General features: G+C 37.4%; 1 protein-coding gene across 4 annotated transcripts in view; it reads right to left on the bottom strand.

The window, feature by feature from the left end:
• Positions 1-23,506, bottom strand: part of B4GALT6 (beta-1,4-galactosyltransferase 6) — a 38,062-nt gene that overhangs the window by 13,191 nt on the left and 1,365 nt on the right. For 2 of the 4 annotated variants that reach the window (XM_087754405.1, XM_087754375.1), the window contains exons 2-4: positions 7,156-7,272; positions 6,681-6,794; positions 443-567 (exon numbers count right to left, since the gene is read on the bottom strand). In XM_087754405.1, coding sequence (XP_087610531.1) covers positions 443-567; positions 6,681-6,794; positions 7,156-7,272 — 356 coding nt within the window. Of the gene's footprint in view, positions 1-442; positions 568-6,680; positions 6,795-7,155; positions 7,273-11,739; positions 11,761-11,993; positions 12,073-23,506 lie in introns of those variants that run through there. The other 2 variants (XM_087754384.1, XM_087754394.1) reach the window with 2 other exon arrangements.

The following is a 23,506-nucleotide window of genomic DNA, read 5'->3' as shown; positions in this document are numbered from 1 at the left end:
TTTTACTCTCTCGTTCCCGCTAGAACTGCAATTTTGCTCAAAAAATTAAAACATTAAAATTAAAACATTGCAATTTTGCACAAAAAATTTAAAAAAAAAATTCTGAGTAAAATATAAATAAGATTTTCCTTTTGTGTTCACTTGCTTCTCATTATACTTTAAGCAACAAACACATAGGACAAGTTTGCAGACATATGATAAAATGTTCAGTAACAACAGTTAATGAACCTTTAGAAGTTCTTGTCGACCCAAGTTTTTCTTCAAGCTTTAGTCTCTTCTTGAGCACAGATAGCATAATACATATACTATAACATACTACATATTATATAAAATACATAGCAGTAAAAGACTGAGTGCTTGCAATGGTAGACCATTCTTATACACCAACAGGGGAAAAAAAAAAAAAACAACCAAACAAAAACCAGAAAAAGCAGCATCGCACCTTCCATCGGGGCTTACAATCTTTTGGTTTCCAGTGTCCTCCTGGTTTAATGTCTAAATCTTTTGAAAACAGTTGCTGAATTTCATCAAAACTAATTTCACTCATATTGACATCGATAAGGCCTCCTAAATAGAGGAAAAAAAATTTATTTATTAATTTCAGTTAAGACAACAGATCTAACACTACAAGGTATATCATAGACAAATAGCATCAGAAATTTGTATTTACACTATCTACAGATAAAAAAGAAATAATTTATACTATCCTCTTAATATTCAGTTTTTACAGAATGAATTTCAGTATTTCCCAATATAAACACTCCTTCAGTAAGTCCTCTAAGCAAAATACTCATTTCAGAGGACACAGAACAAGCAAAGTAATTTGAATTTTGTATCTATTCCAGAAAATCAGTCACCTTTCATTTCGAGTACCGCTGTTAACAACTCCACATCATCTGCACTACTGAACTGATACTCAAATTCTGTGTGTCTTCCTACCTGCACTTCCACAAAACCAGAAGATGCATCATCACTACACTCAACAAAATTCCTCAATTTAAATTCTAGATAATTACACACATTTCATGTACAGCTTTCATCCATTAATTCACCACCGTCTGCATCGAACTAATCTACAGCAAGCAGCTGGATTTGAGAATTACCGCTGATAGAACTAATTAGCCAAACAGGAAAAGCATTCACAAAGGGCTATTAGAGTGGAATTCAGTAACATATTGAATGAAGACTACAATATGGTAGCAAAAAAATGAGGTTAGTACTTATTATGAGATGATATTTACACTTAGTTGATAGCTATAAGTTGTCTGTCATTAGCTTATGCATGTGTATACATTTCAAAACTGGAAATAGTGATTCATAGTAAATACTCTGTCCTCAAAAGCAGAATTAGAAGGAATCAAGAAAATTTGGGGAGAAGAATAGCGTAACACTCACAAACCAGAAGCTCAAGTTGTTCTTCAGCAACTACTATACTAGATCATCCAATAAAAATCTTGCAGTAACTATCTTGACAGACACCATAAAATATTCTACTTTTTTTTTTTTTCTAAAAATTTTAAGTCTTTTGGTGAGGGTTGGAATTTTAAAGTTAATGAAAGAAATAACTCCTATTTTCTCCCCGGTGCTCATACCCAAAAGATCCTATTTGTGTCCAAAAGGTTGCTTCATGCTGTAACTAGCTCAACTGAATTGACTAGCTATCTAAATCTTTTGGAAAGACTGAAATTTTTGGAGCATACTAGGAATAACTATTGTTTTCAGAAGAAAGCAGAAGGTACTGCAAGAGCTATTTTAGTTTTGGTATGACTACACACAGAAATACTTGTAAATGTAGAAGGTAATTTTCAAAAGAAGGCAAATGACAGGAAAAAAAGGATCAGGAACAGCACAATAAGGAGAACATCTTTTAAAAGCAGATTTAAACAAACTCACATTTGTTTATTTATTTATTTTAGAAGAAGAAAAAGGAAACCTGACCATTGGTGAAAAAAGACTGTATAAATATACACCAGAAAAAGCTAACTCTACAGAACTTTAAAAAAAGAGAAAGACACTTAGATGAAACAAGGGCAATCAACAAAGGACCAGTATATAAACATGTATACATTAAATTTAAAAAAATAAATAATTACTAAATCAATTTCAACTACGAAGAGACAGACAAGCAACAAGAACCCTTCAGTTTATTTACAGAATCTAATAGGAAAACAAAGATAAATAAAGGTCAATTACTACACCAGAAAAGGAAGAAAACAACACATGACACAAAGAAATCAGATGCCTTAGTCTTCTGAGAAAGGTTTAGATGTGATCAGATGCTTATAGAGTTTAAATAAAAAGAAAATTTAAAAAAAGAGGAATGGTAAAACAGTATTTATACAAGGTAGGTGCTTCTAACTTGATGAGACATGATGAACTTCTCTCCAGACTGTTTAAAAAGTAGCTATAGTAAACCCTGAAATTTTGGTACTATTAAAAGTACGCAGGAGATGGGTGAATAGAAATCAGCAGCATTTCTCTGTCCGGGGGGGGGGGGGGAAGGAGAAGGCATCTCAGTAAATATCTGGGCCTAGTATTCACTACTTCTATTACTGTGTAGCATGCTGCAATAAAACACATGTATACAACCCACAAAAAAAGAAAGCTGAGGAAGCAGAAAGCATTTTGAAGAACAGAATCAGAAAACAAAGTAAATTTCAGCAAGTCGAATACATACTGAGATCAACAGAGTGGAATTAATAAAAAGAGGTATGGATTGATACTGAAGGAGAAATGAAGCATGCACACACAGAACAGGAAATACCTGGCTATGCTGCAGTATGCAGAAAGATATTTTGATGGTTTATAATGGACTGCCTATTAATATGAGACAATAAACTGTAACGCAATTGCACAAAAATGGCAAATCTCATTCTGGAATACATTAACCGCTGGTATATGAAAGACATAGAAGGTAATTACTAGTTTGTTTTATAACCAGGGCTTTAGCCTGTTACAATGCTTCAAAAGGAAATGAAATTAGAGAAAGTCTACAGTACAAAAATCAAGAATGAAAAGAGCTTTAGAAACTATGTAGTCTAGAAAGGCTGAAAGTACTTGTTTATCTACAAAGGAAGAGACTGACAAAAGCATAAGTCTTTCCAAGACAGAATAGTTTGTTAGACAGATGATAACCAACCTCTTTTCAAGCATCAAGAAGGGCAAGGAGAAATCCAACTAAATTGCATGAGGCCGGGGGGTGGGGGGGAGAGTAAATGCAGGTTGTTTATTAGGAAAAGCTTAACTATTCAGTTGACGGAATACTAGAATATACTATTTCTGGAGACAGTATAATTTCCTCCACTGATGACTTACTTTTTTAAAATACAAAATATATTTTTCTAATATGTATTTGAAATGGTTTTGGTATATTCAACCCCAGTGTACTGTGGTGATCAAACTAGAAGATCTGGATATTTCTCATAGCTCATTAAGTACCAGTTCTTAGACAAACGATGAAGTGACTTAGGTAGACTGCTTAAAAATTGTTAACATGAGAGTTTTATTTGATATAACTGAAAAAAAACTGATCTGCTTTCCATTTACCTCTCAAGTCAGTATTAAAATTATGCTGATTAAATACTCTTTTGTACTGCTTCTATCTTGAAATATAGGTGTCTTGCTTATCAATTAGCACAGCAGTGCTCAACCAGTGGATTATAACCTGAAAGACTGAGTCACACACTGGTCCTATTTTAAGAGCATATGTACTTGGGACAAAACATAATTTTACCATACTCCTTCCATGATACAAATTTGGCAAGCTGATGTAAAGAATAGTTGACTTCTATAAAAACCTCAGACTATTAAGCATCAAAATATATGTGATTCAAGAAGCTGTCTTCCCTGGCTATCTCAGGACCACCTACAACATTTCATTGCATTAAATAATCTTCAGAGAAGTTTTATTTAGATTACAATTAAATACACACATGGTTATTAAAAAGGTGTACATGAAAACCGAAGGGTGAGACATAAATCTCTTTGCTGAACAGTAACTTATCCAGTGAACTATTTTCTATTAAAAATTATGATTTCTCTATTAAATTCAGCAGGACAGTATATGTACAAAGATATTACTAACAAAAAAGATGGAAATGAGAGCAGCAATAAGGAGACCTATAGAAGAATTACTTATAGCCAATGCGGTTGATAGCAAGGATGGCAGAGGAGAATGCATCCCTACTCTGGCAATTCTAAATACCTGTCAGTGCAAACAAATCTGCACCAATGCTTTAAGGTAACATGCTATAAGTGGGCTGACCTACTAATGTATCTTAGCACCTTCTAACTTGCCTCATCCCTCCACTCCTGGACAGCAGACTAATACACAAGTAGAACAGGTAGCAGAAGCCAACACAGTTTTGAACTAACTAATCTGGCAGAATTCAACTAATTATTTAGTTTTATTTGTTTACATGTGCAGTATTCCAGAAAAGAACATCCACATGATTTTGAAAGTCAAACCCTATTTCTGAAAGGAAAGAGATTGAAATAAGGATATAATCACACCGTGCCTAATTGCTACTTGGCTTAAAACAGCTTTCTACATGATTTAAGTTCATAAGCAACAGCAACTGATGCTTTTGGCTATATGTCTGTATCTTTACAATGTAAGAGACAAAGTTTAGAATTTGGAGGCATTGAAAAGAAACACAGATAACAAGCACTGTTACTGTACTCTTCACTGGATAAACTTCTCTGTTGAGATTAAAAAAAGTTCTAATGGAATCTAGATTAGCCTAATAAAATCCACTATTTTTCTTTGAAGAAAAATTGATCAGCAATTTGTTTTGGCTGTCAGCAACATTGTTTGGTATGATATGGATCTGAACTGCTATTAATTACTTGCTCATGCTGAATGACAGACCACAGCTTAAGTCAGGTGTTAGCCTAAAAGATAAGAGGTTAGAATCCTGGAAGCTGTCACAAATATCTTCAGAAACTATTTCAAATTTTCTCTCTTACGAATCAGTAGTTTACTTGTTTGATTTGAAATATCAAAAGCAAAGCAAGCAAAATAAACATGTTAGCATAACAGATACTGCCAGAGACTAATGAACAGTCACTTCTAGTAACATATTTACACTTATTTATAGGGAGTTGTAGCTGCTTCTTCTCTAGTTGGTACATTCTGACAGCAAATGAGACATTTCAATTTAACTACTTAGTTTTGAGATCTATACTAATGCTACTATTAGTTCTTCACTCAAAAATATTAAGTCTGTCTACAAAACATTTACTAGAACAGAAGTAATTCCATGGATTACTGACAAGTTATGATTTCTTCCAAATACAAAGCACAAAAAACCATTTATACTTAATTATCCCTTGCTTCCTACAGCAACTCTGATAATGTAACAACAATTTCTAACATAGAGAAAAAAGCTGAAAACTCAATAGTGGATTCTAAGAAGGAACTCTGTTTTAGCCAAGGGACTGCAATTTTATAAAGGTTCAATATAAGAACTATCTCTAATAGCAAACAATCAGTGGTGAAGGTCAAGATAAAGCAGTCACCACCAGGAGTGATTGCTTCTTTCTTTTTATGTTCAAATCTGGTCTCCTACCTAACACTTCTTGGTCTTTAAGGGTTGTTTTCTCTACAAGCTGGAGGAGAGGAAATAATGCCCAGAATTTTGTCTGAATCTGAAAAACGGCAAGTTTGCAGGAAAGGGGAATTCACATGAACATTTACAGTTCTTAACAAGAATTTTTAAGAATATTCCCAAACAAAGCTATACTTTGTCTACAGAAAGAAGATAAAAATGTCATACCAACAGCCTTTCAGCCACATTATTAAATCAGGTTAAGGACACTGAATTACATCAAGGAACTCTTCCAATCTCAGTTTGTGTAACTGCTTTAACTGTGCAATACCTGCTTGTAAGACCTTCTACATACACTGGGATACTGCTACTTAGGACAGCTGTGATATTACAGGTTTTATAAAAACCCAGCAAACCAACACAGCAATGGTGCCAAAGTACTCAGTTTCTTATTTCTGCATGACTCCTCTGCAACTAAACACTTTCAAACAAAATAATTAGAAGTTTAAATTCTAGGGTTAAATACAAATAAAGTTAGGGTTACCTAATCAATTTCTATTTAATAGCTTGGGATCTTAAACATCTGGATTTGAAAGCTTAATTTTAAAATTTCCCAACAATCATAACTTTTCACTTGTTATATAAGTACTACTTCCTCATTATGACAGGGCTGTAGCACTTTACCTCCATCAGTTCTCACTTCACTACACCATCTTGTTCAGTTTCCTATATATTGAGGTAACTATGATTAGCTGATGAAGATTTGAGAACTAGTTTCTGACTCATGAATCTTTGTACGCAACTCTGAATCGGTACTTTTTTTATAAAGTTAGAGTATTCCTACACATTAATAAAAACATTTCTTATTTAATTTGCACAAAGTAAAATTATTTGTAAATAAAATTCAAAACACATTAGGTGATTAGTAAAGAGGACAAAAGTTTTAGCAACACAATAGTTACAGGCAAAATTCTGCTAAGCATTATTGTACATTCTCAGATGTATTTTATTCATTATTTTCTGCTATATATTTGGACTCCTTACAATTATATTTTATATTAAAATAACTGTATTTTGGTTTAAGTACAATCCAATTTACTAGATAAACATTAAGGTCAGTTTAAAACTTACTCATGTAAGGCAGCTTCTCTGGACAAGCCTGGTAAGGAGAGTAAGTGAAGTTTTCTGGAAGATACATTGTTGTTTGAGCAACACAGTCACTAGAATTGTTTCCTTCAGGATAATCTTAAAAAGAGGAATTGATTATTGTAAAAACCTATGTTATCCACTGAACTTGTAACATATCATCATGCAGGTGAGAGCATTAACTTTTTAAGTAACAAATTCCTAGTAGCATGATTAAAAAAACATTTTATTGCACTAAAGGAACAACGATTAAATTAAGATATCTTTGTTACAGCTAAGACAAATATTTCCTACCAAAGTAAACTGATAAACAGTAACTATTCAGCCTTCAATTACAGAGAAGTAGGACTTAGGCTTAGCTTGTCATAATCAAGCTGTGTCATTAAGGTTTGGCATGTTTGTTTTTTTTTTTTTCCATAAAGCTCTTTTAAAAATGAAATTAAATAAGAAATATTCTTACCTGTGCCATTCAGTGTAGTATTTTTGTTAGTGTACAATCTGATCATGTGTCCTATTGTTTTCACATTTTCTCTCAACATTATACCACGAGCTTGCACCATGAAGAGATACGTGTTTGCTGATAAAACAAAAAGTAATTTTGAATTTGAATTAAAATAAGGTATTTCCAAATTACTCTAACATCCATTTATAATGTGTTCAATATTTGTTACTATGTCTGAATCCATGGCTAGTGAACATTAATCCTTCGAGATGAAGATCCACAAAGCGTGAAACCTAACAGCAACAAAACAAAAGAATAAAATGGATTCATAACCACAGGTCTATGTAAAACCCCAAAATCATAAAATGTCAATACACACTTTATATGACACTTTCATTTCTCTTTAACTTACAAAAAGCAACTGACAGTGCCAAAACCCAATTGAATTTACCGATAAAAAGGTTTTCATATGTAGATACATTTCTCATATATGCATTTACATATACATCATAGAAATATAGAACAAAAAATGTCTAGAAAACCTTTTAGTCCCATAGAATAGTCCCCCTTTTTACTCATTAGTTAACACAACTTTCAGTCAAAATGTACTGCTATTCATTCGCCCCCAACAGATGTTTTGTTATACAACTGCTACAAATCACTGCCAATCTCAAAGAATTAATGTTTGATAATTATATGTGAAATATTATAGGCATCAACGGTGAGTAAATCAACATTTTGAGTAATTAAGCTACTCACTAATAACAACAGCATGAAATATTCCTCTGTCTCAGCCTTGCACTCAAAGCCCCAAATCTGATCTCAAGACAATTCTTTGTCCTAAATAGAAGAGTAAGTTGGAAAAGAAGCTGCATTTATGTCTGAGTAAGCAAATGTCTATCCAGGACTCACAGAGCTCAAAAAACAATGTAAAAGGAAGGACAAATTCTCTTTGCAGAACTGCTTTCACTCTGGGTAGCAAAGAGGATCAAAAGGATCATCTGTCATTTCACCTATGTTAAGCACCCATTTGTCTGGCAGATACTTGGCTCGCTGTAACTAGTGGTTACCCTAACCAAAAAATGCTCTGAGACTTTGGAGGAAAGAACTAAACATACCAGAAAAACATCAGATTAATCTTTATCTGGCCTAAAGAGATTAAAGAAAATTAGAAAATTAGGAGCTCTGCTTCATCCAATGACCAAGCACCAGTGGCATGACACAAGTAACTCCAGATCAGTTGATATCTTACAGCCGAACACAACGAGACTAGAGCCCCGGAGAACTGTTTATAAAGGACTGGAGCATTTCCAGAGGAAAACACAGTGACTAACTGCACCACATTTGCAAACAATATTACCAACACCCCCAGAGATACAAGTACCAAAATAATCTTTTAAGGAACATTATTTGCAAACCCTACAATAATGGTTTTGTTTTTAAAAGAATAAATGGGGGGGGGGGGGGGGGGGCAGGGGGGGAAGGGCGGCCTCCTGGCTTTCAAAGAACTTATTAAAACAAGAAATATTATCACTTAAAAGACAGGCTCTGAACATGTCAGATGCTATGCACGGTACATAGTTCTCAAACTCTTGGCCAGCATGACTAGCTGTTTTGGTTAACAAAAACTAGGATCCTGAAGTTGTCTCAACACCCCCTGGTCACTAAAACAGAAACAAAACAAAACAAAAAAACCTACAACCTTGGCTTGATGACAGAGGTAGGAAACCCAACAAGAATGATTCTTACTGGGATCCAAAACAACTGGATCCAAGACAACAGATAACATTCAGATTTCCTTATAGAAAACTTGTACAAAAACTTCTCAAAATTTTAACCCAATTCACTGTAAACTAGCACTTTGGGGTTCCAATTATTTTCTTACATTCATAGTTTTCCATTCAAATCCTGTTTTTCAGGTTGTTTGTATTAAACGTTTCAGGGAATCTGTACAATTCTTGAGTTCATATATGAAGTTACCTACTCAAGAAACCTTCTTCTTTAGGAATCAACATAAAAGCAGTTTGATCTGTTCCTCTAAGAATAATTATTTACCTTCGAACAAACAATTTCAAAATTCAAGGCTTCCCTGAAAGTAAAACTGAAGTGGATTTTTTTGCCTTTCAAATAGGACAAAATTTTCCTCATTAACAAAGAGTGACTTTCTTCAAACTTTAACATATTTCAACTTGGTATCCTCCCTTCTCCTTTCCCCACATATTACTGTACAGCTCTTCTCTTCAATATCTACCTATTCGCACACCAAAATAAAGTTCTTTTTTAATATATATCAATTAATAAATACTGATTTCAGAGATAACCTCTGGAAGACTGTGTGCTATATTCTCCTTTTTAACGTGACACCAAAACCCAAAGTCACTTGAGTTTTTAACACTGCAGAACAGCAGTTTTATAGAAACATAACCTTAATTCACATATATCAGGCATGGTGGGTTGACCCAGCTGGCAGGTAAGCCCCCACCCAGTTGCTTGCTCACTCCCCTGTAGTGGGATGGAGGAAAGAATCAGAAGGGTAAAAGTGATGAAAACCAAAAAAAACCTCCAACCAAACTCACTACCAGGAGACAGATGCCCTGCCAGTCCCCAGGCAACAGCTACTTCGGGAAGAAAAAAAATCCCACAAGTTTTATCGCTGAGCATGACGTTACTTGGTACGGAATATCTCTTTGGTCACTACAGGTCAGCTGTGTCCCCTCCCAACCTCTTGCCCACCCCCAGTGGGGGACAGAGTGGAAAACAGAAAACCCTTGACACTGTGCAAGAACTGTTCAGCAATAGCTAAAACACTGCATTTATCAATGCTGGTTTGGTCACAAATCCAAAGCATGTGTCTTCAGAGACCGTTGCTTAGACCTCTTTCTGACAGTCCATAAATCATTTCATTAGCTACTTCTTGTTCCCTTTTAATCATCAACACTACAAGGCCCTATCTTCAAACTTCCTAAGAATGACACCACCTTTCTTAATGAGAAAGATCAGTGCTTTTTCTTCTACTTACATGTTCACCAGCCTTAGGAATTTCTTTCTGGCTGCTACCAAATCACATTGACTGCAAACACTTCAGCTGTTAGACAGACAGATGTCACTTACTACACACACAGTGACAGAAATTATGGACGCTGTGCAGCCAGCGAGCATATTCTCCAGCATTGTTCCTAATATGGTTGAGATGGAAGACTTGCCCCCGAAGTCACTGCAAGGAATATTAGAAAAATCTACTCAAACATGTTACTGTTGCAGTCTTAGGAACCTGATACAGTACAGAACTGAGACTAAGACCTTCAAACAAGTCCACAAGAATGTCAAAATGGCCATATAACTATTCTCAATTCTTATAGCAAACTTTACTGTAGCCCAGATAATGCAGATATAAATCTTGGTAAAACAGATTTTCTGCAAAAGCATTCGCGTCTCCCCTTTGTTGAAGGACGACTTCCTTCTTCTGACAAAGAGGAGAAAAACTAGAACAAATGCACTAGACCTTTGTGAGAGACAAAGCTAGAAAAGACACTTCTCTCAAAAGCAGGCATCATGAAAAGATAAAATTAAAAAAAACCAACATGGCAAAGTCTGCTGCCATCTTGGCCTAAGTATTCAAGAGCTGTTCTTGCTAACAGGAAGAAACCTTGCCATGTTTTCATCAAGCTATTCTTGTAGTCTACCCCAATCCAACATGTCCTCTTCCTGGCTGATCTGCTTGTCAACTCACCATCCAGCTCTACCCAAATACATAAACACAATGAAACATCTTCCTTACTGCGCACTCTTTGTCCCAGCTACCTGGGTCTCCAACACAATCATAGTTACAAGGAGTACAGACCTGACCAGTTTATTTCACTGTCATTCAACAGCTGCTTAGGTAGTAGCAGATGCTTGAGTAGTCAATTAATTACTTCAGAAGCTAAAAGCATCAGGCCAAAATCAAAGATATTAATTTAGTCCTAAAAATAAATCTCATCTACTGGCACAGGTTTGTCAGCAAAGACCTGTGAAAAAGAGCACAATTCACATGTCACATCAACGAGCAGTGACAGCAACAAAGCATTCAAGATAATCCACAATGGCCAGAAGTGTAACAGAAAAATACATCTTTTCTGCTAGTGTGGTGAGGGAACAAGACTGACAGCAGAATACTGAGGGCTGGAGTTTGATGACTTCCATGGCAATCCTCTTTTCAGCTGTCATTGGTACTTTAATACTGGTCATCTTCCTGAGCTTGGCATGGGTTTCCACAAACCTTACCTATGCTGTCATGAATATGACCCTTAACATACTTGGGTGCCCCTCAAGTGCCTGTATACTAATGCACGCAGTATGGGGAATAAACATGATGACTTAAGAGATCTGGGTGCAGTTCCAGGGATACAATCTCATTGGGATCACAAAGACGTGGCAGGATAGCTCCCATGACTGGAATGTTGCAATGGAGGGATACAGGCTGTTTACGGAGGATGGGAAGGGAAGAAGAGGAAGGAGAGTCGCCCTTTATGTGAGAGAGCAGCTGGAGCGCATGGAGCTCTGCCTGGGAATCAAAAAGGAGCCAACTGGGACCTTATGGGTTCAGATTAAAGGTGACATTACCGTGGGTGTCTGCTATAGGCCACCTGATCAGGAAGAAGTGCGCCATGCCCTCTACAGACAGATACGAAAACAGCCTCACATTCTCAGGCCCTGGTCCTCATGGGGGACTTCAACCACACCCGTATCTGCTGGAGGGACAACACAGCCAGATAAAAGCAGTCGAGGAGGTTCCTGAAGCGCATTGATGATAACTTCCTGACACAAGTGACAGAGGAACCAATGAGGGGAAGTGCTCTGCTGGACCTCATACTCACCAAGGAGAGGCTCATGGGAGATGTGAAGATCAAAGACAGCCTTGGCTGCAGTGACCATGAGATGGTGAAGTTCAGGATCCTGGGGGCAGGAAGGAGAAAGAAAAGCAAGCTCACTACCCTGTACTTCAAGAGAGCAGACTCTGGCCTCTTCCAAGATCTGCTTGGTGGAGTCCCATGGGATAAGGCCCTCAAGGGAAGAGGGGGCAAGAAAGCTGGATGATACCCAAGGATCACCTCCTCCAAGCTCAAGAGAGCTCTGTCCCAATGAATATGAAGTCAGGTAAAAATGCCAGGAAGCCTGCATGGATGAACAAGTAGCTCCTGGAAAAAAAAATCAAACACAAAAAGGAAACATACAGAAGGTGGAGGCAAGGACAGGTAATGTAGGAGGAATACAGAAACAATGTCCGAGCATCCAGGGATGCAGTTAGGAAAGCTAAAGCCCAAATGGAAATTAATCTGGCCAGGGATGTCAAAGACAACAAGAAGGGTTTCTGTAAGTACATAGATGACAAAAGAAAGACTAATGAAAATGTGGGCCCATTGCTCAATGAGATGGGGACCTGGTTACACAGGACATGGAAAAGGCTGCAGTACTGATGCCACCTTTGCCTCAGTCTTTACTAGCAAAACCGGCCTTCAGGAATCCCAGGTCCCAGAGACCAGGGGGAAAGGCTGGAGCAAGGAAGATGTACCCTTGGTGGAAAAGGATCAGGTCTGGGAATACTTAAGCAAACTGGGCATACATAAGTCCATGGGCCCTTGTCCTGGTTTCGGCTCAGATAAGAGTCAATTTTCTTCCTAGTAGCTGGTATAGTGCTGTGTTTTGGATTTAGTATGAGAATAATGTCGATAACATGCTGATGTTTTAGTTGTTGCTAAGTAGTGCTTACACTAAGTCAAGGACTTTTCAGCTTCTCATGTTCTACCGACTGAGAGGGCTGGAGATATGCAAGAAGCTGGGAGGAGGCACGGCCAGGACAGCTGACCCAAACTGGCCAAAGGGGTATTCCATACCATATGACATCATGTCATATATATATAAACTAGGAAAAAGCTGGCCAGGGAGGGCCACTGCTCGGCGACAGGCTGGGCATCGTTTGGTTGGTGGCAAGCAATTGTTTTTCATTTGCATCACTTGTCTTTCTTGGGTTTTATTTCTCTCTCTTTTTGTTATTTTCTTTTTCATTATAATTTATTATTACTATATTATTTTATTTCAATTCTTAAACTGTTCTTGTCTCAACCCATGTGTTCTCACTTTTACTCTTTACTGGGGAGGGGGTGGGGAGGGAGGTGAGCAAGCAGCTGTGTGGCTCTTAGTTATCAGCTGGGGTTAACCACAATAGCCCTGATGGGATGTACCCACGAGTGCTGAGGGAGCTGGCAGATGTCATTGCCAGGGCACTCTTGATAATCTTTGATCAATCATCGTGACTGGGAGAAATGCCCGAGGACTGGAGGAAAGCAAATGTCACTCCTACCTTCAAGATGTTGTAGGAGTCACTTTCTAGCTCAAATGGCATCCAATACATAGCATTAGTAGCAAGGTTTGCTAAAGTCTTAGGCCGCAAGCTGTGAACTTTCACCTAGATACGCTGAAGGTATACTGAACTTCTACTGAGCTACATGAAGGAAGGCCCTGGAACCGGTGAAGACCAGAAAGATAAGGTAGCCACAACCATCAGCAGAAGCTGCATCCATTGAGGTAAGAAAAGCAATGGCCCCACTGGAGACAGAGAAAGGACTCAATAAGGAACAAGGAGACCCCAGATCCAAATATTGCTATTGGACTGAACCGTCACATGTGGAGAGGGGAATATTAAATTGGAAGGGTGTAATTGCCCAGGGATTTCTTTGTTTGGGGTCCCTCTCTGAAGGCACCCAGCTCAAGCTGTTTTGTTTTTGTTTTTTGTTTTCTGGGGTTTTTTGTTTTGGTTTTTTTGTTGGTTTGTTTTGGTTTGTTTTGTTTTTTTTTTTACCATTGAACCACACAATAAATTTCTCTGGCGTACGTTGTATTGGAGACTCTGCTTTGGGGAAACCTAGGGTTGAGTCTGAGGGGAGAGAAAGCACCCAACAGTGACTGTGTGTGTGAGCAAGGAGTCGAAAAGGGGCACCGGTCAGCTCAGTGGAGCTGCCTGCTACAAAGGGACCCCAGTCCTAGCAGTTAAAGTCTCAGGTGGTGCCTGTGCGACCCCCTGAACGGTGTGTGAGTGCTTCAGCAGCAGCTTCTCCTCTAACAAAGAGCTGCAAGAAGGACTACAGGCTTACAAGGTAAGCAAATGGGAAGTGCAGTGCAAGGTATAAAACAACACACCCATACAGGACACCCTGGAATAAACACCACGCTAAATGTTCCACCTAAAGCAACTGCAGTGTGAGCATGAGCTCATACGTAATTCGGATGAATTCTTCACTAGCAATTGATCCAGATCTATATCAGCAATCATGGACACACAGCTCCAAGTCAGTCATCAAAAGTCCTAGTTTCAGAGCATTATTTAAAACTCATTCTGATAAAGCACATTAGGGCATTAAGGGGATCATCCTGTATTTCAGAGGAGATGTTAAAAATATCAGACGGATCATTTTTTGTCTCCAGTTTTTACAGCTCACTAGTTTATTAATAGTTTTATCTGTGAGACTGAAAACAAAACCACTGGGGGAAGGGATGCATTAATTCTTAAAATACAAAAATATCTAAAAATGGCTCAATGTTTTACCTCAGGTAGCTTCCTCTTATTCCAATATTCACCCGAGGACTATTTACACCTTTTTTCAAAGAAAGAAGTCCCATTCACAGATCACTCTCCATTAGGGAATCAAGCTCCTTCCAAGCAGTACACCAAAAATTAAAGCATTTCTCACAACAGTGCATTAGGTTATCATCTTCTAGCTTCACAGAAAAAGCACAAAACTCAGTCTTATATAGAAACTTCGTAATTTATCATGCTGTACACATACACCAAAACAAAGCCAAAACAATATGCCGTACACTTAGAAGCAATCAACATAGTAAAGTATACAACAGAAAAACTGAATTTAAAACTGGATCAATGACTAACATTCTGAAGGACAGCAGGAAGTTAGAACTGTGGTTATTTTAACAAGATAGTCAGAAAAGCATTTATGAGATTACAAACTATGATTTCTTAAATGCCAAAGAAGAAAAGATGAACAGACTTGGAGATCACAAATTTCATTTAAAAACGCAGCTTTTATCGTACAAAAAAAAAAGAAAAACGCCAAAAAACACACAAGAAAAAAAGCCTTACATCAAGAACACTTCCAAAGCAATTAGCAAAAAGTTAACACCCCCATACTTAAAAAGTGAGATTATCATCAGAGCAGCTCTAGCAACATTATACACTGATCTTCAAAAAAAAAAAAAAAAAAAGAAAAGAAAAAAACACCAAAAAACTGAAAAGCTCAGATAAGAGATACTTCATAGAGAATCCAGGGACACTGCAAAACTCAAATGCAATAAACACAGCCTTACAGAAAATAGGTCTTGCCAAATGACCATTGCCCCTAGAGTTACTCACCTGCTAGTCAACACCTGTTTTCACAGGACTTCCGAAAAGCACATTCAACATACTGCATAAAAATTGGCATGGATTTGAATGGGTTAACAGAAACTTCTCCACTAGTAATTGTAAATGGGGAATCATCTCATGGGGACATTTCTAGAACAAGTCCCACATGGACCTCTTCTCATCTCAAGGTTGTATGATATTATTCTCAGCAATATGAGAGTTATAAATATACTACTGGCAGAGTTCATTGCATGGCAAATTAACACAAAAGTGTTAAAGATTAAATTCTACAAACTAATCTAAATATACAGTAAGTAGAGCTCAGCTGAAGATTGCTTCTAAAACATCAGTCACAATTTTAGTAGCTAGGAATATTTTCCACAGGAAAATACAGGATAGGGACTTCAGTCTGTAAAACAGATTTATTGAACAATTTTGCAGTGAATGACGATACCCAAAGTAATGGACTACTCTAAACTGGTTCCTAGTCACAAATTTAAATCTACAGAGAATACAGATAAATCCTATAGTAAGTGTTCAACTTCCACAGGATTTTATTGTTACACATTTGTTGGTAATCAGAAGTTGTTTCTAAAACATACGCAACAATTGGAAAAAAACTAAAAAAATGTATGCCTTGAAACATATTTTTTTACTTGATTTGTTGTTGAATATTTAATACCAGTTTTGCACTATTTGTAATTTAACAATAAATCCACACTTATTTCATGGGTATCATGAGACTGCATTTGAGACTGCATACGTATACCTCCTTGTATGGAAAACATATCAGAAAGATAATCACCTCAATCTACTGAAAATACCAACAACTACAGATATTTCTGAGGTTAACAGGGATCATTCATATGGTACAGATGGATGAATCTGTATCAGCTACAACAGAATGTCTTCAAAATTGTTTTTAGTGGTGATGTTTTTCAATACTCCAGACAATGTATACTCACTGCCACAAAGGACATGCCAAATGAATGAGTTCTCTGACTGCAGGTCAGAGAGTTTTGATAAACGTCAGTTCGCTGTTTATTGGAGCCAGTAAAGAGGAAATCTCATTGGTCAAGTCTCCATTCATTGGTGAAGAAAAAAAAAATAATCAAAATTTCTTTCTCTAGCAGTATTTTTAAGCATGAGACACGACACAACATTCAATACAACTTCTAACACATTTGATACTATTCTATCCTCCAATCTCGGGCTATTGGTTGATTAATTAGCAAGTTAGAAATAATTCAATAGTTAATTCTGAAACAGTATCCTACAGAAATTTAAAAATCAGCATTGCTGTAACCACTAAAAATGCAGCTTATGTATTTATTTGGTTTGGGTTTTTTTCCCCCTCTACTCAAGGCAGATTCAATCAGGAAAGTAAATATTTTTACTTAAATAGTTTTCTTTGAATTTCTACTATTTTAGCAAAATTTCAACTCCAACTTTAAAATATATAATTAAATTTCATTAAGACATTTGTTCAATAAAAACTGCTCTAGACAGGATGACTTTGGACACCAACAATTCAATGGTTTTATAGTGACATTTTAAGCCTAAGCCTTGCCAGTTCTTCCAGAATTTTGTTTTAATGAGTTCAGTTATTGAGAAAAATAGAAAACTGTAGTATCTGTAAATCAAATATTCCAAGTATGATCATAAACTAACTAAATAAAAAAAGAATACACGCACAATAACATGATGGTAACGAAGGACAACTGCAAATTTAAGAAAGTGAACTGACCATTGGGGATACCTTGCAAAAAGGCATCTTTTGTATCTGAAAGCCCCGAAACCAATCTCCGCACTGTATTCACACAAATCTAGCACTAGATCCCACACGATGCACAACCATTGCATGCTGCTCCCCATAACATCATTGCATTATTTGAATACAAAAGATGACCCAAAACAGACTAAGAGCTGTAGAAAAACAAGCAGAGATAGTCACTTGTAGAAACAGTAATGAAAAGCCAGTAGATAAGCTATCTTTCACCACACACAGATGTGGAAATGGTTAAAGATTGGGCCATGTCAGCAAAGCACCATAATTCAAATAAATGTTTCCAAGGCATATGGTTTCTCCTCCTCAGTGGATGTGAACAACACATTCAAATAACTGGCTGGCTTAAGTGAAAACTCATTTCACATGAGGTCTCATAATTACTCTGTCCTTGTGAACTTAGCTGCACACCATAAGTGCCTGTATTTTTTTCCCTTTTCTGACTAAGAGCAAGAGCACAAAATGAGTACTCCATGAAATCTTATGCAGGTAAGTTCCCTGACTAATAACTAAGTATACCTAAGGGCTTTAGGAAAACTATCAGATAAAGATCCAAAACAAGTGATTCACAAAGAAATATGCATGTTTAGTCAAAGCTTATCTGTTGGTAAAAGTGAAAGACAGTCATGAATGGCTGAACGGCAATAATTTATTCAGCATCAGGTGCTAGGAATGACTGTGCTGGGCCAACATCATGGAAAAATCTTTGCACCTCCCAGAATAAGGCAGAAAACTTACCCATGAAACTGCCTGAACTCATAACGAGCTCAAGCCATTAGTTAGAATGCCAAGGAACTTTTGATCACTGGAAAATAGTGATCAAGCAGAAGAATGTGTAAGCCTCATATTGGTCTTTGCACAAGAAAAAAAAAGGGAAGATGCTATTCATCAGAAAGTTTTAAAATGTTTCTGTTAAAGGGTTTGGTTGTAATTTGTGGAACTGAAGTGAAAAGCTGCACTGCAAGCAAGAAAAGACCACTGCAGCGAATGAAATTCTTCCTGCCTCCAAATGAAGCCTTTAGTAACATGTGAACCTTAAAAAAGGAATATAGCTGAAAATAGCTCCCAAACAACAACCAGGTCTGTAGTACAGATATTACCCTGCAGAAATTATGAAACAAAGGGACAGACAAGTTTCATTCACTGAAGAAACTTGAAAGATACCCATGAGAACAATTCCCTAGAAAGGAGTAAAAGAAGATGATAGCAGCAAAAAAAACATGACCATCTACCGCATCCCGCAAAACCTATCAATCTTTTATCAGATGATATTTCCACACAGCATCAAAGGAGGAGAGTAGAAAAGGATTTGTTTTGTTTCAAACAGGCTAGCTGTATTATTCTTATTTCAGTGCAGCCTTTGAGCTGTATTTAACCTATTGCCTTGAAGACAAAGGCTCTATTACAAAACCCTCAGACAAGGTATTACCACCCGTGTATCACTGTGGCAAACAGTCAACAGCATGCTGTCCTGCATTAGCAACAGCATAACCAGCAGATCGATAGGAACAACTATTCTTCTCTATTCAGCAACGTGTGAAATCATATTTGGGGTCCTATGTCCAGTTTGGGGATCCCAGTAAGAGACAGACAGTAACATACCAGAGCAAGCCCAGAGAAAAGCTTCCAAAATGAAGCATACGATATATGAGTAGAAACGGAAAGAAGTGGGTTTGTTCAGTCTTAAGTAGAAATGGCTAAGAGGAGGATGCATTTTTTTTGCCGTCTTCAACTACATAGTAGAAGTGTATAGAGAGGATGAAATTGAACACTTGGAGGTACGCAGAGAAAAGACACAAGGCAATGAACACAAGGCGCAAGATGGGAAATTATGATGATGTATTACAATTTTCTCACAGTTGTCAAACACTGGAACAGGTTTCCCAGACAGACTGCAGAATCTCCATCCCTGGAGTTATTCAAAACTCAACTGGACATGGCCCTGAGCAATCCGATCTAGTAGGATCTGCTTTCAGCAGGAAGTTGGATCAGATGACCTCCAGAGGTCCCTGCCAATCTAAACTATTCTATGATCAAACAGCAAGTCTTTAGAAATACCACAACTGCCACAGATGGCAGGAACAAAGAATATTAGCACGAAGGCTGTGCCCGTATCTATGGGCTGACACCCATTTATTTTGCTGATAGCAGTTTCAGCTCTTTCCTCCATTTCTGCACAGGTTCAAAAAGGAGTGATATCACCCTTTCCTATTAAGAAAATTATTTCCTAATAACAGAATAGGAAATAGATTGATATCAAATTGTGAGCTGAAACCAATGGAGATGTTTCCAAGTTCACCTAGCCTGCACAGCTGCCCTTTGGTTAATATTACCAGAGAAGTAGTAAAGTTTTAATAAATGAAACAGAAGATTAGAAGAGAGAAAACAGTAGCTGTTTTTTCCTCCTCAATCTCATTCCACCATTCAGGATCTCTAGTTACTGATGTCAAGGACAGACTGCATCTTCCCTGATCGCTGCACTGTTCCATAACCAGTTCTTATGAGCACTACAAAGGTCATCATGTCCAAGCTGGTCAAGTTAGACTGCAACTGACTACAATATTGAGAGGTCTAAGGTACTCTTCCACCCGATCTTCACCCGAACCCAGAAATGAGTAAGAGATCATTTTCTGAGACGAGTTATGTTGTCCAATGTGATCTGAGTTATGATGCTGATAGAAAATGGGAAAAGCAAAGAAAAAAATCCTCTGGCAATACTCAGATTGGTTTGGCAATGAAATAAGATTAACAAATGCTCTCTCTTGGTCACCACTGCCTTGCTACTTTGTCTTATTCTCATCTTTGGATCCTTTCCATGATGTTAACTTGAACCTAAATATGTATTTTGAATAGCTGTCAGCACCAGACATTGACTATTCAAGTCCCTTTTATCAGTACTGTTCTCTGTAACACTGAAAAAGAACACATTGGTGCCAAAGATTCCTGCTCTCAGCTAGCTTCTTCAGTACCTAACTGCAGTATACATGGATATTTGTAACTTCCAGTGAAGTTTCAGAATCACAGGCCATCTTCATTGACTAATTAAAAAGCAGCAACTTCAGTTTTTATCTTTTCATTTCACATACCAGAGAAGGAACACCAGATGAAGTATGTCAGAGAAGTGGTCTTTCTGGAGCAGTAGCACCTGCTATCTGCTTCCATCAAATACTTGAGACTATCACATAGAACTATTATTTAAACATTTAAATGAGATTTTAAAATTTTAAACATTTAAAATGTTTTCTACCATTTTACCTTGCCATCCTATCCCTCTAGGTTTTCCTTCAAAACAGACACTCAATTAAACAGGGAAAAAGAAGAACGGAAAAATAGTTGTCTTCTCTAATCAGCAGCTAGAAATCAATCTGCTTCTGTATTTGAGCTCCTCTGACTATCAAAAGACCACTGGGCTGCTGAGGTAGGGTTGCAGCCATCTCTATCCCACCCCATCTTCTGGTCTTACAGAAGAGGGGGAAGGAGGCACATGAACAACCCCAACATTGTGTATGAATTCTTCTCAACCCTACAAACCTTGTATTTTTATATTATGCGGAATACTATGTCTTAGTCTCAAAACACAGAACAGTGTCTGAAAACCTGAAATTTAAATGTTTTTCTTCTCCTCATATTCCAAAATACATGGGATAACAAAAGTTTTATTTCCCAATGAACTAATATTCCGCAAGGCCGCTACAAAAAAAAAAGTGAGATACAGGTAATTATTGTGCTAATAAAAACATTTACATATTATACAGAAATAAAGACCTTAAAATAAGTAATTAAGATTTTTCCCTCTAAACAAATTGTCAGTATGCCAAATTTACCCAAACTGCATTTGTAAAAAAAATCTGGAATTTCGCTAAAAAAATGCAGTAACTCTATTCTCTAATTAGCAGGAAGAACAGAGGGAATGTGATAATGACCTCATTGAGAATTTTCCCAGTGCTAAGGGCTTACTTGTGCAGACATCTCCCTCCCTTTGATGAGCTGTGAACTGCTTGCTAGGAGGGAATTCCACTCTATTAGCCCATGAGAATTCAAATTTTCACTCAGCTCTGACACCTCAGGAAGTCATTCTGCTACATCTTCTCCCTCCCACCTTCCAGTACACTGCTGATCCATAAAACATTTGGGAGTCCAACTTCTCCCTCCCTTTTCAGTTCCTCTGACCATCAGGAAGAAGAAACAGCCAGGGAGCAGCTCCAGTTTCATACAACACAATTACAACTTCCCTCCTATCTGCCACTATGCCTTGTAGCTTCTTGAGGAAGAAAGTGTTCTGATGAACCAAATATCTTCACTAAAACATGTCTGTACACATAAATTATGACAGATACCAATCATTTATGACTTAGCTGCAGAATATATTTCATGAAAAGCTGCTAACAGATAAGGTGGCTGAACTTCCATAAATAATCTTAAGCCCTCCTCCTCTCCACACACAATCAGCTTTGATTTAGATACACCTATTCCACCACACACAACAGAAAGGAGCAAGCACATATTGCGATAGGCAAATGGCAGGAGCATACAGCAAAGGATTGTTAGATGAATCATCTGCTTATAAACTTGGGGGGTGAGGTTTTACTGGGTTTTTTTGCAAATCTTCCACTTTTACAAGTTACATTTTCCCCAAGAATATTGCCAGGATGCCCATTGGTTTTAAGATAATATCTGACCTTCTTTCTCTCCATTCTACACAGTAACATTTCCAGGAGCAAATTCCTGGGAAATCACCATCACATCTTCAAGCTGACAGGCTTAGATTACCAGTGTAAAATTTTCCTATTGCCCTGTTCTTTACCATTTTCTACATTCTCTCTCCCAGTAAGACCAGCACAGCATGGTAGCATTTTGAACTGGATCCAAGAAGTGCCATAGACAAAGAATAAGCCCAATATTGTAGGGTTTTGATTTGTTTAAGCTTCATAAGTTCACAACACAACTGCATACAGTTAGGGCAGCACACCACTGAACAGCAGCTGGGAAGAGCTGTAATCTCACAAACTCGTGTAACTACTGAAGATTTCTGTATCGTTAAACCACAGCTTGAGAGGGCTAAATGCAGTATGTCTGAGACAGCAAGAGAGACCAGTTTAAGTGGGTATTATTTTTTTTCCTTACGGTTGATCAGACATAAATAACCTGCCCCAAGAATCCTTTTGGTGCATACTGTTGATTTCATTTCACTCCTGGTACAAAGGAAACCTAACAGACATCTAAACCCCAGTTAGCTGAGCAGCAAGATGAAGTCAGGAACGAAAGCATCATCACTAGAAGCTCTGATTCTGAACAAGGTACTGCATAAGCCTTGTTTAGTAAGAAGAGAATGTACTTCTTAGAAGACACCCGTTGAAGAAGAAACATTTAAATAATGAAGTAAAACTCCAGCTGCATACATTACGCAAGATGTTAATAGTTTCACTTACTTATAAAGATGTGGAAACTGCACTTGGCTTTCTAAATCATACACCAACTGCCTGTGCTTAAAAGCCTACTCTGGTATCACACTAGTGTCTCACAGAACTAAGATGTCTAAATGGACCCTAGCAGCATCATTCTCTCACTTACAAGACTAAATTACATCCCTTTCAGTGAGGAAACACAGACAAGAAACTCAGGAACTCCAACACATGATATAGCCTCTAATTTTTTTTTTATATTTATTTGAACTGTAATAATAATTGACAGGCATGTCAATATTGTATGAGGTGCTGTAAGTATAGGAGAGGTAATTGCACCTTGAAAGGGTTTACAAGCTAAACAGAAGATTGTGAACAAGAGAAAGCCGAACAGCATAAAGACAACAGTCAATGGGAAACAATTCCTGCAGATTCAGCGGCCAAATCGACGTGGACATTTTGTAGTAATGACTGTAGCGAGCAGTTTTAAGCACCGAGAGCAAGATTTTACAGGTATTTAAGTAGCACCTGATAAGCAAGGAGAAGTGCATGAGAAAGTGTCAACATTCCCTGGAAAAAAAGGGCAACACTCCCTAGCCAGTAGACACCCAATACAGTGAAACATCGCATAGCACCATACAGGATACCGCTTGCCTTAGCTCAGGGGTAAGGCTAACCAATTCTGAAAGGATCATCCAGTGAGAAAAAGCGTGATGGTCTCCCAGAAACAGCAGAAGAGAGAAGTAAGGAAATCAGCACATTTTTTTTGTCTGACCCAGACAGTTA

The sequence above is a fragment of the Nipponia nippon genome, unplaced genomic scaffold (assembly GCF_047370975.1).
Source record: "Nipponia nippon isolate SJK-2023a ecotype South Korea unplaced genomic scaffold, ASM4737097v1 scaffold_1, whole genome shotgun sequence".
Taxonomy (NCBI): Eukaryota; Metazoa; Chordata; class Aves; order Pelecaniformes; family Threskiornithidae; genus Nipponia; species Nipponia nippon.
Note: the sequence above shows the minus strand (reverse complement) of the source record. Positions and strands in the feature narration are given on the sequence as shown.